The 17,188-nt window shown below is 37.4% G+C and overlaps 1 protein-coding gene across 1 annotated transcript in view; it reads left to right on the top strand.

Moving 5' to 3' along the window:
• The window catches only part of HHLA2 (HHLA2 member of B7 family), a 152,254-nt gene that overhangs the window by 123,689 nt on the left and 11,377 nt on the right, over positions 1-17,188 (top strand). Inside the window, 3 exon segments of the mRNA XM_060099827.1 lie at positions 10,307-10,390; positions 12,189-12,539; positions 13,542-13,808. Coding sequence (XP_059955810.1) covers positions 10,333-10,390; positions 12,189-12,539; positions 13,542-13,808 — 676 coding nt within the window. The 5' untranslated portion in view covers positions 10,307-10,332.

Genomic DNA, 17,188 nt, shown 5'->3' on the forward strand with positions numbered 1-17,188 from the left:
GTACTCTATTTCCCCCACACTGTACATTTCATACCATGACTCAATTATTTTGCAATAGAAAGTGTGTACCTTTTAATCTCCCTCATGCATGTCTTTTCTTCCCCCTACTTCCTTCACCTGTGGCAACAACCTGTTTGTTCTCTGTGTCTATAACTCATGCTATTTTGTTATGTTCATTTGTTTTGATTTTTAGATTCCACATATGAGGGAAATCATACAGTATCTGTATTTCTCTGTCAGACTTATTTCCATTAGGAAAATACCCTCTAGTTCCATCCATGTTGCCACAGATGGCAAGATTTCATCCTTTTTATGGCTGAATAATATTCCACTGTATATGTATATCAAAACTTCTTTATCCATTCATCTATTGATGGGCACTTATGTTGTTTGCCTATTGACTGTTGTAAATAATGTTGCAATAAACATAGGGGTCCATACATCTTTTCTAAGTGGTGTTTTCATTTTCTTTTTATTTAGTTATTTAGTTAGTTGCACCAGGTTATAGTTGCAGAAGGCAGGGTCCTTAGTTGCAGCTCGCAGGCTCCTTAGTTGTGGCTTGTGAACTCTTAGTTGCAGCATGCATGTGGGATCTAGTTTCCTGACCAGGGATCAAACCTGGACCCCCTGCATTGGAAGCATGGAGTGTCATCCACTGCTCCACCAGGGAAGTCTTTGGTGTTTTCATTTTCTTCAGATAAATACCCAGCAGTGGAATTTCTGGATCATATGATAGTGGTACTCTTAATTTTTTAAGGAATCTTCATACTGTTTTTCACAGTGGCTACATCAGTTTCCATTCCCACCAACAGTACACAAGGTTCCCTTTTCTCCACATCTTTGCCAACATTTGTTATTTGTTGTCTTTTTTTAAATTCTTTTTTAAATTGAGGTATAGTTGATGTACAATATTATATAACTTTCAGGTGATTCACAATTTTTAAAGGTTCTGCTCCATTTATAGTTGTTATAAAATACTAGCTCTATTCACCGTGTTGTACAATATATCCTTGTAGCTTATTTATTTTATACATAGTAGCTTGTTCCTCTTAATCCCCAAGCTCTATCTTGCCCCTCACCCCTTCCCTCTCTCCACTGGTAACCACTAGTTTGTTCTCTGTATCTGTATGTTTCTTTTTTGTTATATTCGGTAGTTTGTTTTATTTTTAAGATTCCACATAAAGTGATACCATACAGTATTTATCTCTGTCTGACTTATTTCACTTAGCATTATACCCTCCAGGTCAAACCATGTTGTTGAAAATGGCAAAATTTCATTCTTTTTTATGGCTGAGTGGTATTTCATTGTATATATATGCCACATCTTCTTTATCCATTCATCTATTGATTGCCACTTAGGTTGCTCCCATATCTTGGCAACTGTAAATAATACTGCTATGAACACTGGGGTACATGCATCTTTTCAAATTAATGTTTTTGTTTTTTTCAGATATAGACCCAGGAGTGGAATCGATGGGTCATATGGTAGTTTTATTTTTAGTTTCTTGAGAAATCTCCATACTGTTTTCACAGAGGCTGTACCAATCTACATTCCCACCAACAGTGTAGGAGGGTTCCCTTTTCTCCACATCCCCACCTACATTTGTTATTTGTGTTCTTTTTGATGATAGCCATTCTGACAGATGTGAGGTGATAGCTCATTGTGGCTTTGATTTGCATGTCCCTGATGATTAGCAATGATGAGCATCTTTTCATGTGCCTTTTGGCCATCTGCATTTTCTCTTTGGAAAAGTGTCTATTCAGTTCTTCTGCCCGTGTGTTAATTGGGTTGTTTGTTTTTTTGATGTTGAAGTTGTATATGCTGTTTATACATTTTGGATATTATCCATTTATCTGTCATATCACTTGCAAATACTTTCTCCCATTTGGTAGGTTGTCTTTTCATTTTGTTGATGCTTTCCTTTGCTGTGCAAAAATTTTTAAGTTTAATTAGGTCCCATATGTTTATTTTTGCATTTATTTCCTTTGCTTTCGGAGACAGATCCAAAAACATATTGCTATGATTTATGTCAGAGTGTTCTACCTATTTTTTTCTTCTATAAGTTTTATGATTTCTGATCTTACATTTAGGTCTTTAATCCATTTTGAGTTTATTTTTGTATATGGCATTAGAGAATATTCTAATTTCATTCCTTTACATGTAGCTGTCTAGTTTTCCCAACACCACTTATTAAAGATTCTGTCTTTTCTCCATTGTTTATTCTTTCCTTCTTTGTCATTGATTAATTGACCATAAGTGTGTAGGTTTGTTTCTGTGCTCTCTATCTGTTCCATTGATCTATGTGTCTGATTTTGTGCCAGTACCATACTGTTTTGATGACTGAAGCTTTGTAGTGTGGTCTGAAGTCAGGGAGCATGATGTCTCCAGCTCTGTTCTTCTTCCTCAAGACTGTCTTGGCTAGTCGGGGTCTTTTGTGTTTCCATACAAATTTTAAAATTATGTGTTCTAGTTCTTTGAAAAATGTCCTCAGTATTTTGACAGGGATTGCATTGAATCTATGGATTGCCTTGGTGGTATGGTCATTTTAACAATATTCTTCCAATCCATGAACACAGTATATCCTTCTATCTGTTTATGTCATCTTCAATTTCTTTCATCAGTGTCTTATAATTTTCCAAGTACAGGTCTTTTACCTCCCTGGGTAGGTTTGTTCCTGAGTATTTTATTGTTTTGATGTACTGGTAAATGGGATTGTTTCCTTAATTTATCTTTCTGATAGTTCATTGTTAGTGTATAGAAATTCAACAGATTTCTGAATATTAATTTTGTATCCAGCAACTTTGCCAAATTCATTGATGAGCTTTAGTAGTTTTCTGGTTGCATCTTTAGGATTTCTATGTATAGTATCAGGTCATCAGCAAACAGTGACAGTTTTACTTCTTCCTTTCCAGTTTGGATTTCTTTGATTTCTTTGTCTTGGCTGATTGATGTGGCTATAATTTCCAATACTATGTTGAATAAAAGTGGTGAGAGGGGGCATTCTGATCTTAAAGGAAATGCTTTAAGCTTTTCACTGTTGAGTATGATGTTAACTGTGGGCTTGTCATATATTACTTTTATTGTGTTGAAGTATGTTCCCTTTATGCTCACTTTCTGGAGAGTTTTTATCATAAATGGATTTTGAATTTTGTCAAAAGCTTTTTCTGCATCTATTGAGATGACCATATAGTTTTTATTCTTCAAATTATTAAAATGGTATATCACATTGATTTGTGGATATTGAAAAATCCTTGCATCCCTGGGATAAATCCCATTTGATCATGGTGCATGATCCTTTTAGTGTATTGTTAGATTTGGTTTGCTAATATTTTGTTGAGGATTTTTGCAAGTATGTTCACCAGTGATATTGGCCTGTAATCTCCTTTATTGTGATATCTGTGACTGGTTTTGGTATCAGGGTGATGCTGGCCTCATAGAAAAAGTTTAGAAGCATTTGTTCCTTTGCAGTTTTTTGGAATAATTTGAGAAGGATAGGTGTTAACTCTTCTCTAAATGTTTGGTTGAATTCACCTGTGAAGCTATCTGATCCTGGACTTCTGTTTTTTGGGAGTTTTTAAATTACTGATTAAATTTTATTACTGGCAATAGGTATGTTCATATTTTCTGTTTCTTCCTGGTTCAGTCTTGGAAGATTGTACATTTCTAGGAATTTGTTCATTTCTTCTAGGTTGTCCATTTTATTGGCATTTAGTTGTCCACAGTAGTCTTTTATGATCCTTTGTGTTTCTGTGATATTGGTTATATCTTCTCCTCTTTCATATCTGTTTTTAATGATTTGGGCCCTCTCTTTTTTTTCTTGATGAGTCTGGCTAAAGGTTTATCAATTTTGTTTATCTTTTCAAAGAACCAGCTCTTAGTTTCACTGATCTTTTCCATAGTTTTTTTTAGTCTATTTCATTTATTTCTATTCCAATCTTTATGATTTCTTTCCTTCTACTAAATTTGAATTTTCTTTGTTCTTTCTCTAGTTGCTTTAGGAGTAAGGTTAGATTGTTTATTTGAGATTTTTCTTGTTTCCTGATGTAGGCTCGTATCACTATAAACTTCCTCTTTTAACTGCTTTTGCTGTGTCCAATAGACTTTGGATCCCTGGTTTTTCATTTTCATTTGTCTCCAGGTATTTTTTAAATTTCCTCCTTGATTTCTTCAGTGATCCGTTGGTTGTTTAGCAGCATATTGTTTAGCCTCCACATGTTTGCTTTTGCAGTTTTTTTTTCTTGTACTTGATTTCTAGTCTCATAGCATTGTGGTAAGAAAAGATTCTTCATATGATTTCAATTTTTCAAAATTTACTGAATCTTGTTTTGTGTCCTAGCATGTGATCTATCCTGGATAATGTTCCATTTGAACTTGAAAAATCTGTATAATCTGCTGCTTCTAGACATAATGTTCTCTCTATATATATATCTTAAGTTCATTTGGTCTAATATGTTTTCTTATTGATTGTCTGTCTGAATGATCTATGCATTGAAGTAAGTGGGGTGTTAAAATCTCCTACTGTTATATTACTGTCAGTTTTTCTCTTTATGTCTGTTAATATTTCCTTTATCTGTTTAGATGTTCCTGTGTTGGTACATATATATTTACAGTTGTTATATCTTCTTGGATTGATCCCTTGATCACTATGTAATATCCTTCTTTGTCTCTTGTAACAATCTTTATTTTAAAGTCTATTTTGCCTGATAGAAGTATTGCTACCCTGCTTTATTTGATTTTCATTTGCATGGAATACTTTTTCCACCCCCTCACTTTTGGTCTGTGTGTGTCTTTAGATCTGAAGTGATTCTCTTGTAGGCAGCATATATACAGGTCTTATTTTTGTATCCATTCAGCTACTCTATGTCTTTTGACTGGAGCATTTAGTCCATTTACATTTAAAGTAATTCTTGATATGTATGTTCTTATTGCCATTTTGTAATTGTTTTGGTGTTGTTTTTGGTTCCTTTCTTCTTTTGCTCTTGTCCTTTGTTATTTGATGACTATCTTTAGTCTTATGTTTGGATTCATTTCCCTTTTGTTTGTGTTTATACATTATAGATTTTTGGTTTGTGGTTATCATGAGGTTTATATATAACAACTTATATATGTATCCATGATTATTTAAAGTTGCTGATCTCTTAAGTTTGAACACTTTTTTAAAATATAAATTTATTTATTTGTTTTTGGCTGCATTGGGTCTCCATACAAATTAAATTTTTTTTTCTTTTTTTAGATTAATTAATTTCTTGGCTGCATTGGGTCTTTGTTGCTGCACATGGGCTTTCTCTAGTTGCGGCGAGCGGGGGCTACTCTTCCTGGTGGTGCGCAGGCTTCTCATTGCGGTGGCTTCTCTTGTTGTGGAGCACAGGCTCTAGGCACGCAGGCTTCAGTAGTTGCAGCACGCAGGCTCAGTAGTTGTGGCACACAGGCTCAGTTGCTCCACAGCATGTGGGATCTTCCTGGACCAGAGCTCGAGCCCATGTCCCCTGCATTGGCAGGCGGATTCTTAACCACTGCACCACCAGGGAAGCCCTGAACACATTTTAACAACTGTAACAACCTTGCATTTTTATTCCCTCCTCCATGTTTACTGTTTTAGCATAATATTTTACATATTTTATTTTGTGTATCCCTTAACTATTCATTGTGGATATAATTTTACTACTTTTGTCTTTTAGTCTTCCTCCTAGCTTTATATGTAGTTGATTTACTACCTTTACTGTTTACTTGCCTTTTTGAGATTTTTCCTTTTGTAATCTTCATACATGACTTTTTCTTTCTGCTTGGTGAAGTCCCTTTAACATTTCTTATAAAGTTGGTTTTGTGCAGCTGAGCACCTTTGCCTTTGTTTGTCTGTAAAACTTTTGCTCACTGCTTCAGATCTGAATGATAGCCTTCCCTGGTTGAGTATTCTTAGTTGTAGATTTTTCCCTTTCATCACTTTAAATATATCACACCACTCCCTTCTGGCCTGCAGAGTTTCGGCTGAAAAGTCAGCTGATAGCCTTATGGGAGCTCCATTGTACATCACTTGTTGCTTTTCACTCACTGCTTTTAATATTCTTTATCTTTAAATTTTACCACTTTTTCTTTCTTTCTTTTTTTTTTTTTTTTTTTTGGTGGTACATGGGCCTCTCACTGTTGTGGCCTCTCCCATTGCAGAGCACAGGCTCCAGACGCGCAGGCTCAGCAGCCATGGCTCACGGGCCTAGCCGCTCCACAGCATGTGGGATCTTCCCAGACTGGGGCACAAACCTGTGTCCCCTGCATCGGCAGGCGGACTCTCAACCACTGAGCCACCAGGGAAGCCCTAAATTTTACTACTTTAATTGCAGGGTGTCTAGGTGTGTTCTTCTTTGCGTTGATCCTATTTGGGACTCTCTGTGCTTCCTGGATCTGGATGTCTGTTTCCTTTCCCAGGTTAGGGAAGTTTTTAGCTATTATGTCTTCAAATATGTTCTCTGTCCCTTTCTCTCTCTCTTCTCTTTTTGGTACCCCTATAATGTGAATATTAGTGCATGTGATATTCCAGATGTCTCTTAAACTGCCCTCATTTCTTTTTACTCTGTTTTTTCTATTCAGCTTCAGTGATTTCCACTACTGTTTTCCAGTTCAGTGACCTGTTTCTCTGTATCATCTAATCTACTATTGACTCCTTCTAGTGTATTTTTCATTTCCATTATTGTATTCTTCATCTCTATTTGGTTCCTTTTTATATCTTCTAACTCTTTGTCAAAAACTTCTGACTTTTCACTCTCTTCATCCATTCTTCTCCCAAGTTCTTTGAGCATCTTTATAATCATTCCCTTGAATTCTTTATTGGGTGGATTTCTTACCTCCCCTTCACTTAGTTTTCTTCTGGGGTTTTATCTTGTTCCTTTGTTCAGAACATACTCCTTTGCTGCCTTAATTTGCCATTTTTATTTCTATGTATTTGGTAGGTTATGTTTCCTGACTTTGGAGATATGGCCTTTTATGGGAGGCATCCTGTGTGTCCCATCAGTGCTGTCCCCTCTGGTCACCAGAGCTGTATGCTCTAGTGGTTCTCCCTTGTGGGCTGCATGTGCCCTTCTATTGTGGTGGGCTGACTACTGTGGGTGGTCTGGTAGGTGTGGCTGGCCCCTGGTCCTGCTGGTTGCCAGGCTTTGTGCTGTGTAGGGACTGCCAGCCACTGGTGGGTGGGCCCACATCATGTGGTGGCTGGCTGCAGAGCCCCAGGGGTCCCTGGGGCTAGTTGTAGCCCACTGCTGAGCAGAGCTGGGTTGTGGGTGGGTGGTTGTTCAGCCAGGGGTCCCAGATATAATGTCAGCCTACTGGTGGGCATGACCAGTTTTCTGACACTGCTGGATATGGGCTCTATGTTGTCCCAAAGCTGGTATTGGCCTACTGCTGAGTGCAGCTGGATCCTTGGGAGGCTGACTGAAGGGTCCAAGGTGTCTTGTAGCTGGTGTTGGCCAGCTGGTCGGCATGACTGGGGTCCAGGGGTGTCCAGAGCAGGTGTCTTCCTGCTGGTGGGTGAGTCCTGGGGCCAGGGTGTCCTGGGAATAGAGCCTGTCAACTGGTGGGTAGAGTCAGTTCCTGGGGTTTCTGGCTACATGGCCCAAGGTGTCCCAGAGCTGGTATTGGCCTGCTGGTAGGTGGGGCAGGAGCCCCAGGGGTTCCAGAGCTGATGCCATCCTGCTGGTTTGTGGGCTGAATCCTGATACAGAAGGCTGTGGGGCTGCAGTGGTCATGGGGCTGGTGTCTGCCTGCTGGTGGGTTGGTCCATAACCTAGGGGATCCAGGGCTAATGCTGGCTCAGTGCTGGGCCAAATTGTGTCCTGCAGTCTCTGTCTGCCAGGCTAGGGATCCTGGAGATGATGCTGGTTCTCTGGTGGGCTGTGCAGGGTTTAATTATGGATCATTGGTGGGCCAAGCCAAGTCCCAGGTTCTCTGGCTACAGGGCCTGGGTGTCCTAGAGCTGTTATTGATCATCTGGTGGGCAGGGTGGGAGCCCAGGGGTCCCAGGGCTAATACTGGTCCACTGAGAGTACAGCTGTGTCCTGGGGCCTGTGGTTACAGGGACCTGAAGGTCTCAGAGTTGGTGTTTGGCCTGCTGGTGGGTGGGGCGGGGTCCCAATGGCTAGCTTTGGGGTCTCAGGACTCCCAGGCCTACTGCTGGTGTATATTGGGTGGGGTTGTGTCCTGGGTCCTCTGTTGGGCAGGGCTGTGTCCTGGGGCTGCTGAGGCCTCAGGAGGTCTTGAGGTAGCAGGCCTGCTGGTGGGCAGGGCTGAGTTGCCCCCACACTGGTGCTGACAGGCTGGTGGGTGAGGACAGGTCCCGTCACTAATAAACTAGAGGGAGAATTCCAGAATGGCACTTGCCAGCATTAGTGTCCTCACAGTAGAACGACCTCCCCACAATGGCTGCCACCAGTGTCTGTGTCCCCAGGGTGTGTTCCAATTGCCTCCTGCCTCTCTGGGAAGCTCCTAAAGACCAGCAGGTGAATCTGACCTAGGCTCCTTTCAAATTACTGCTTCTGCCCTGGGTCCCAGAGTATGTGAGATTTTGTGTGCGCCCTTTAACAGTGGAGTCTCTATTTCCCACAGCCATCTGGCTCTCCCGAATGTAAGCCCTACTGGCCTTCAAAGTCAACATTTTGGGGGTTCATCTTCCCAGTGCAGGATACTTGGCTGGTGAGGTTGATGTGGGGCTCAGACCCTTCAATCCTTGGAGAGAAGCTCTGCAATTGTAATTATCCTCTTGTTTGTGGATCACCCACCCAAGGGTGTGGGTCATGACCATACCACATCTCTGTCCCTCCTATACCCTCTTTGTGGTTTCTTCCTTATATCTTTAGTTGCAGAAGATCTTTTCTGGTAGTCTTCAGGTCTTTATCATCAATAGTTGCTCCGTAAATGTAATTTTGATGGGCCTGTAGGAGGAGATGAGCCTAGGGTCTTCCTACACTGCCATTTGGCCACTTGCCAAACATTTTAGCTTATTGCTCTGAGAAAGATGGAAACTATTAGAGTGATAATTTTGACATATGGAAAATGTTTTCCCTGTTTATTTGTATTTTAATATGTTTTTGTTGCTTTTCCAGTTTTTTAAAGGTTTTTTTTGTTTTGTTTTTGGCTGCTCCACACAGCTTGCAGGATCCTAGTTCCCCAACCAGGGATCAAACCTGCACCCTTGGCAGTGAAAGCACCGAGTTCCAACCACTAGACTGCCAGGGAATTCCCTGCTTTTCCCATTTTTATGTAGACATACCTGATATAGAAAAGTATAGCCATGTTAAAAAGGCCCTTTTCCGAGGCTATATATTCATTTATTTTATTTTAGTATTTAAAATGTAAAAGTGAAACTATAAATTATTAATTTACCAGGTTTCATTTTGATAGGATATTATGAAGGAATCTAACTTTATTTTTTAGAATAGTTTTAATCATTCTTGCATCTCATATCCTACAGCAGATTGAGTACAACTTTGTAATAGTAGAGCTCCCAAATGATTTCTTCAAAATTTTCTTTTAGAGGTTTTAAAAATTATCTATAATCCCATCACTAGAGAAAATCAGTTCTATTTACTTACTTGAATTTATATCGTGTGTATGCATTTTGCCATCTATATTTTCTCACTTTTTTTAGTTTTCAAAGTGCTGTTTGTAAACCATTATTTTAATGGCTGCTTCATAATTTGCACTATTATTGGACTTAAGAATATGTTTTCAGGTTTTGTTTTGCTGTTTTTTTTAATGTGTGATTATAAATAACATGATAGTTAACACCATTGACATTTAATATTTAATTGAATTTATTTTTAGTATATTTCCTATAAAAGCAATACATGTCCACTGTAGAAAGCTTTAAAAATAACCAACAAAAACTATTATCCAGAGAACCACTATTTAACGTATACCAAATCTTTATTCATTCAACAGCCATTTTTCAGCACCTATTACATAACAGGTACTGCTTTAGATGTGAAACCTGTTCTTCAGAGTTAACATCCTTCTGTAAATCTAGTGATATGTCATATCAGCCTCCTATGTGCAGAAATGTGTGTGCTTTTAAAAAGGGACTATGCTTCTTAAAAGTAGCATTGTAATCTGATTTTTCTCCTGTAACATTAAGAGCTTCTTTTGATGCCATTGAACCATATTTTACAGTATTATGTTTAATGGTTGCAGAAGAATTATTTGTGTGAATGTACCGTAGTTAATTTACTGAATCTCCTATAGGCAGACACTTTAATTCTTTCTTTTCCAATTCCTGTTTGTACTTAAAATCTGTAACTTGTATATTTTGTTTCTCTTTGATAGTATAACTAATATGACCTCCATATGACATGAAGGCAGCTCTGTCTTTCTTCTTCATTCTTGTACCATCTCTATGTGGATCTCAAGGTAAGCACCTTTATAATACACCCAAGTGTCAGTCGTTTGTATCATTAGATAGGAACGTGAGCCACAAGGCAAGGGGGCTGTTTCCTCTGTAGCCATAGCTTGTCAACTATTCTAACTTTTCTTCTATCTACTCTAAGGTTCTTTCTAATCTGCTATCTGCTACCAAATATAAAATCACTAGAAAGGCAAGTTTGATTGATTGGTTGATTTGGGGTTTTTTTTAAGTGTAAGCTTGGTACTTACTTGACACTTGACAAAAGGCATTATCAGCTTTGCTAGGCCCTGTGGCAGGCATTTTAAATTATCCAATGAAATATTAGAGGTGTTTAGTAGAGCAATTAGGGAGGTCGACAAAAACACTCCTTTTCTCTCCCACCTTTCCATGTCTTTCTTCTCAGCTTGATGCCACATTCCTCTAGCCCTTTGTACAGAGATAGACTAAATCTCTCTAAGGCAAAGTGGGACATGGCAGAGTGGAAAGAGCCTCAGAGGAGGAGGCAAAGGAAAAAAGACTTTGTGACAAGGCTATATGAACACCTGATTATCCCATCTTGGGTGGCTTTCACCAAGGTCAAAGGAGTTTAGTCCATTGTCCGTAAGATAAGGTCCTTTCCAGTGCAAATATCACAGAATTCATAGATAGGGCATATGATCTACTTAAAATGTTTTGTGAATTGGTTAAAAAATCTGGATACTGCCTTCAATGATTATGAAATGGGTAAGTAGATTTTCTTTGCAAAAACCTGATTGTGATGAGTCCATTTGCTTTAATTAATTAATTAATTAATTATTTTAAATTATTATTTTATTTTTTGCGGTATGCGGGCCTCTCACTGTTGTGGCCTCTCCCGTTGTGGAGCACAGGCTCCAGACGCGCAGGCTCAGCGGCCATGGCTCACAGGCCTAGCCGCTCCGTGGCATGTGGGATCTTCCCAGACCGGGACACGAACCCGTGTCCCCTGCATCGGCAGGCAGACTCTCAACCACTGCGCCACCAGGGAAGCCCCCATTTGCTTTTTAAAATCACCTTCTGAAGTTGACAGTAAAAAATATACATAAATATATATACACGCACATATACAAACTTATATATATTAGGAGGATTGGACCTCTACATTTATATCCAGAATAATATTCCTTAACTATATTTTGATGGACTCATAGTATATCCTGAGAGTTGTCTTAAAGCCAAAATAAATGAATCACTTCATTTCCCCTTTTGGACTCCTCCTCTTATGTGCACCCTTTCTTGAAAGTAATGTCTACATATTCCCAACAGACCCCTTAATGCAGCGTTGTCTTCTACATGCTCCAAATATTTCCTAACCCAACCAAGTTAAGTTTATTCTATTCTTTTAGGGCCTGCTGGCTCCAGCTAGCTGGATAAACTCATTTGTTATTGTTATAGTAGGTGTTAAAAGTGAATGTGTTCAGGGAATAAAATCAACAGGAATCTTTAATTTATATAATATACATAATTTCCAGCAACTGTAGCAAGCCAGGATCAGAGGAGAGATGAGACTATTGATCAAGCATGGAACAAAGTTTCTATGCTTTATGCTGTTGTCAATTCTCATGGTTACATTGAATACAACAGATACTCGATTGAAATTGCAGACACTCAAACATAGAGCTTCATGGCTTGTTTCTAGTAATTAGACTAGCAAGTGTTCTTGATAGATGATGTGGTCTGTTAATGATCAGGCTGCTGACCTAGGATAGTTCTTCTACGTAGTCCTGATATAACCCTTGATAAGCACCCATCACTAACTCTCTTCATAACTGCTCTTGTTTTTAGATACGTTCTTTTTAGCTTCCTTTAGTCATATTATTATGAGTGAGCAAATAGTCATTGGAAGACTTGATGAAGATGTAATTCTCCCTTGCTCATTTGAGAGTGGGCCCGATGTTGTAGTTCACTGGAAGAATCAAGATAATTATGTTTACTGATACTACAAAGACAGTGACCAGTTGGAAAAGCAAGATCCCAGTTATGTAAATAGGACATCCCTCTTCCATGGTGAAATACACAATGGGAATGCCTCCCTATCTTTCAAAAGATTAAAGCTTCAGGATGAAGGAACTTACATATGCTATGTGGGAACATCACATGGAAAAATCATAAACAAAGTGATACTAAAAGTGGGAGGTAAGTGTACATATAACATTTTATAAAACATGACAATGATACCATTCCATGTTTTCTGTAATGCCTTCTTCTTACTTTAATATGCTATGGGCTTCCTTCCAAGATAATACATACAAACTACCTCATTATTTTTAATGCATAGTATCTCATAGTTTAGACATGCTATAATCGATGCACCTGTTCCTCCATTAGTAGGTATTTAGGTATTTCTAGTGTTTTACGTTCCAAAAAATGTTGTGATGAACATCCTTATATTTAATACTGGGAAATGGTCTGAAACAAAAGTATCAGAAGTAAAATTTTAATATGGCACTTACACCAGCAGCGTAAGAGTATACATTTTCCCCTTAAGTCTTATCAACACCCAATATTAACCATCTTAAGACATTCTGCCAATATGATAACTTAAAAATATTGAATTGATTTAAATTATATTTTTCTGTTTTCTAAATGAAGTTAATTGTAATACTATATGCTTTCCTCCTGTTTGTATTAACTTTATTTATCTAATCATTTATTTATTGGGAGGGGCATTTTCTAATGGGTTGTTTTATCTAGCTCTTGTTCTTTCTCCCTCTGTTCCATTTATCTGCTTCAGACCTTGACTCAGAAATCTAAGAATTATGGGTAAACAAAGAATCAAAAAGGCTCTGAGTCAGTACCTGAAGAGTACAAACTGCTGTGTGAGCTCTAGTTTATCAGCTTTGACACCCACATTTTGACTGCTCAGTGAGGCCATTAGATTTTTTTCTAGAATTCTTTCTAGAGAATTGAGCTTGCTAGTTGTTATGTATCCATACATGCTTTTTTTCCCTTGTAGATCACCAGACTATATCTTAAGGTTCTACAGAGTTTTTGCTGTTTTTTCTTTCAGAAACTGCCAAGTTTTGCTCACAAAGCTTAGCTTTTCATTTCATGGGTATTAAAATAATGTATTCTGCACAGATGGACTAAAAAGAAGCTAATGACAGTTCCTCACGTGCCTTTCTTTCTCCCACATAGCTTTTGTCACACCTGTGATGAAGTATGAAAAGAACACCACAGACAGCTTCTTAATATGCAATGTGTTAAGTGTTTATCCTTATCCAATTATCACATGGAAAGTGGATAATACACCAATCTCTGAAAACAATAAGGAAGAAATCGGATCTTTGGGTCCTTTTTATATTAACAGTAGAGTAAATATTACAGGATCAAATTCATCTTATCAATGTGCTATTGAAAACACATTGCTGAAGCAAACATGGACAGGGAGATGGACAATGAAAGGTAGGCTCCACAAGGCTTTCTGTGTACCTGTGCTGTCAGAGATTGGGAGGGAATGGGGTTTGATTTACAGGTTAAGAGAGGAACACAAAGGAAGGAAATGCATTTGCAGCAGCTAGAAGACCAGGACTGGAGTCCCAGATCTAATATTACTGGCTCTATTTACCTCAAGCAATCATTTTGACTTCTGAGCACTGGTTCCTTGTTGGTAAAATGGAAGTAATTCTTACCTTGCAAGGTGTTTATGAGTTGAAGGAAAACAATTGTGAAATGGAAAGCAGAAAATACATCCATGAACGTTACTGTATTTCTCTATGGTTCTTCTACATAGAATTTTCTACCTGCATTGCATTTTAGAAGATCAGAGGAGAAGGAAAGGATACTTGTTTCCCAGCAGGTCACAACCTCTGATTCTTGCCAGTTTTTCAACCAACAGAAATTAGTATTGCTTCTGTTTAGTCTCTTTATGTTTAGTCTTCTTAAGTAGTATTAGCCCATTAATCTTTATCAACACCTCTACGCCTTCCTCTCATTTATTTGAACAAACCCAAACTCTCACCAGTCTCTATATCTACAAGCTACTGCTTAAGAAGAGTTTAAGGAGAAGAAAAATTAATTTGGCACCATTTATCTAATTCTGAGGAAAATTATCAATATTCTTTTATACTTCACTAGAAGCAAAGCAAATTTTTTCTGTAAATCTCTATTATATGGGGAAAGTGGAGGTTAGCTTTCCTTTTTGGCCTTCTCTTCCCCTGAGTTTCTTTTTTTTAATATTTAAATTTATTGAAGTATAGTTGACTTACAATATTATATGAGTTTGGGTTATAAAACATAGTGATATTTTTATAGATTACACACTATACAAAGTTATTATAAAATATTGACTATATTCCTTGTGCTGGACATTACATCTCAGTGACTTATTTATTTTGTAACTGAAAATTTGTATCTCTTAATCATCTTTAACTATTTCGCTTCTCTTCCCATCCCTCTCCCCTCTGGTAACCATTAGTTTGTTCTCTGTTTCTGTGAGTCTGTTTTTGTTTTATTATGTTTGTTTGTTTTTAGATTCCACATATAAGTGAAAACATACAGCATTCGTCTTTATTTCTCTACTTATTTCACTCATTATAATACCCTCCAGGTCCATCCATGTTGTCACAATAGCAAGATTTTATTCTTTATTTATGGCTTAGTAATATTCTACTTTGTGTGTGTGTGTAACTCAAACCTTCTTTATCCATTCAGCTGTCAGTGAGCACTTGGTTGCCTACATATCTTGGTTATTGTAAATAATTGTGCTATGAGCTATAAACATTGGGGTGCATATATCTTTTTGAATTAGTGTGTTTGTTTTCTTCAGATAAATACACAGGAGTCAAATTCCTGGATCATATGGTAGTTCCATTTTTAATTTTTGAGGAACCTCCATCATGTTTTCCATAGTGACTGCACCAATTTAAATTCCCACCAACAGTGCACAAGGATTACCTTTTCTCCACATCCTCACCGACACTTGTTATTTGTTGTCTTTTTGATAACAGTGATTCTGACAGGTGTGAGGTGATATCTCACTGCAGTTGCATTGATTTGTACTTCCCTGATGATTAGTGATGTTGAACATCTTTTCATGTGCCTGTTGGTCATCTGTATGTCTTATTTGGGAAAATGTCTACTCAGGCCTCTGCCCATTTTTAAAAATCAGATCATTTGGTTTTTTTGTTTCATATTGAGTTGTATGAGTTCTTTATATGTTTTGGATATTAAACCCTTACCAGGTATATCATTTGCAAATATCTTCTACCTTTCAATAGGTCACCTTTCAGTTTTACTGATGGGTTCCTTCCCTGTGTAAAAGTTTTAAAATTTGATTAGGTCTCATTTGTTTATTTTTGCTTTTGTCGCCCTTGCCTGAGGAGACAGATCGAAAAAGTATTGTTAAGACTTATATCAAAGAGCATACTACCTATATTTTCTTCCAGGAATTTTATGATTTCAGTTTTTACATTTAAGTCTTTAATCTGTTGTGAGTTTATTTTTGTATATGGTATGAGAAAATATTCTAGTTTTATTCTTTTACATGTAGCTGTCTAGTTTTCACAACACCACTTATTAAAGAGACTGTCTTTTTTCCACTGTATATTTTTGCCTCCTTTGTCATAGATTAATTGACCATAAGTGCATGGGTTTATTTCTGGGTGCTCTATTCGGTTCCAGTGATCTATGTGTCTGATTTTTGTGCCAGTACCATACTATTTTGATTACTATAGCTTTGTAGTGTAGTCTGAAGTCAGGGAGCATGATAACTCTAGCTTTCTTCTTTCTCAAGATTTTTTTGGCTATTTGACGTCTTTTGTGTTTCCACACAAATTTTAGAATTATTTTTTCTAGTTCTGTGAAAAATGTCCTAGGTATTTTGATAGAGGTTGCATTGGATCTGTAGATTGCTTTGGGTAGTATGGACATTTTAACAATGTTAATTTTTTCCAATCCATGAACACAGAATAGCTTTCCATTTATTTGTATTGTTTTCAATTTCTTTCATCAGTGTCTTACAGTTTTCAAAGTACAGGTCTTTCATGTCCTTGGTTAGATTTATTCCTAAATATTTTGTTCTTTTTTATTTAATTATAAATAAGACTGTTTTCTTTGTTTCTCTTTCTGATAGTTTTTAATTAATGTACAGAAACACAACTGATTTTTTGTACATTGACTCTGTATCCTGCAAATTTGTTGAATTTGTTTATTAATTCTAATAGCTTTTTGGTGGAAATTTTATGTTTTTTTATGTGTGGTATCATGTCATCTGCAAATAGCAACAATTTTAATTCTTTTCTTCTAATTTGGGTTGCCTTTTATTTTTTTTTTTTCTTGTCTGATTGCTGTAGCTAGGATTTCCAATACTATGTTAAATAGAAATGGCAAGAGTGACATCCTTGTCTTGTTCCTGATCTTAGAGGAAAAGCTTTCAGCTTTTCACCCTGGAGTATGATGTTACCTGTGGGTTTGTTATATATGGCCTTTTTATGTGAATGTATGTTCTCTCCAAACCAACTTTGTTGAGAGTTTTTATCATAAGTGTTGTTGAATTTTGTCAAATGCTTTTTCTGCATCTTTTGAGATGATCATGATTTTTATCCTTTGCTTTATTAATGTGGTATATCAGAGTGATTGATTGATGGATATTAAACCATCCTTGCATCCCTGGGAAAAATTATACTTGATCATAACACATGATCCTTTTAATGTGTTGTTGAATTAATTTGGCTTACAATATTTTGTTGAGGATTTTTTTTTTTTTTTTTTTTTTTTGCGGTATGCGGGCCTCTCACTGTTGTGGTCTCTCCCGTTGTGGAGCACAGGCTCCAGACGCGCAGGCT

Source organism: Mesoplodon densirostris, chromosome 5, assembly GCF_025265405.1.
Source record: "Mesoplodon densirostris isolate mMesDen1 chromosome 5, mMesDen1 primary haplotype, whole genome shotgun sequence".
In the NCBI taxonomy this organism is placed as follows: domain Eukaryota; kingdom Metazoa; phylum Chordata; class Mammalia; order Artiodactyla; family Ziphiidae; genus Mesoplodon; species Mesoplodon densirostris.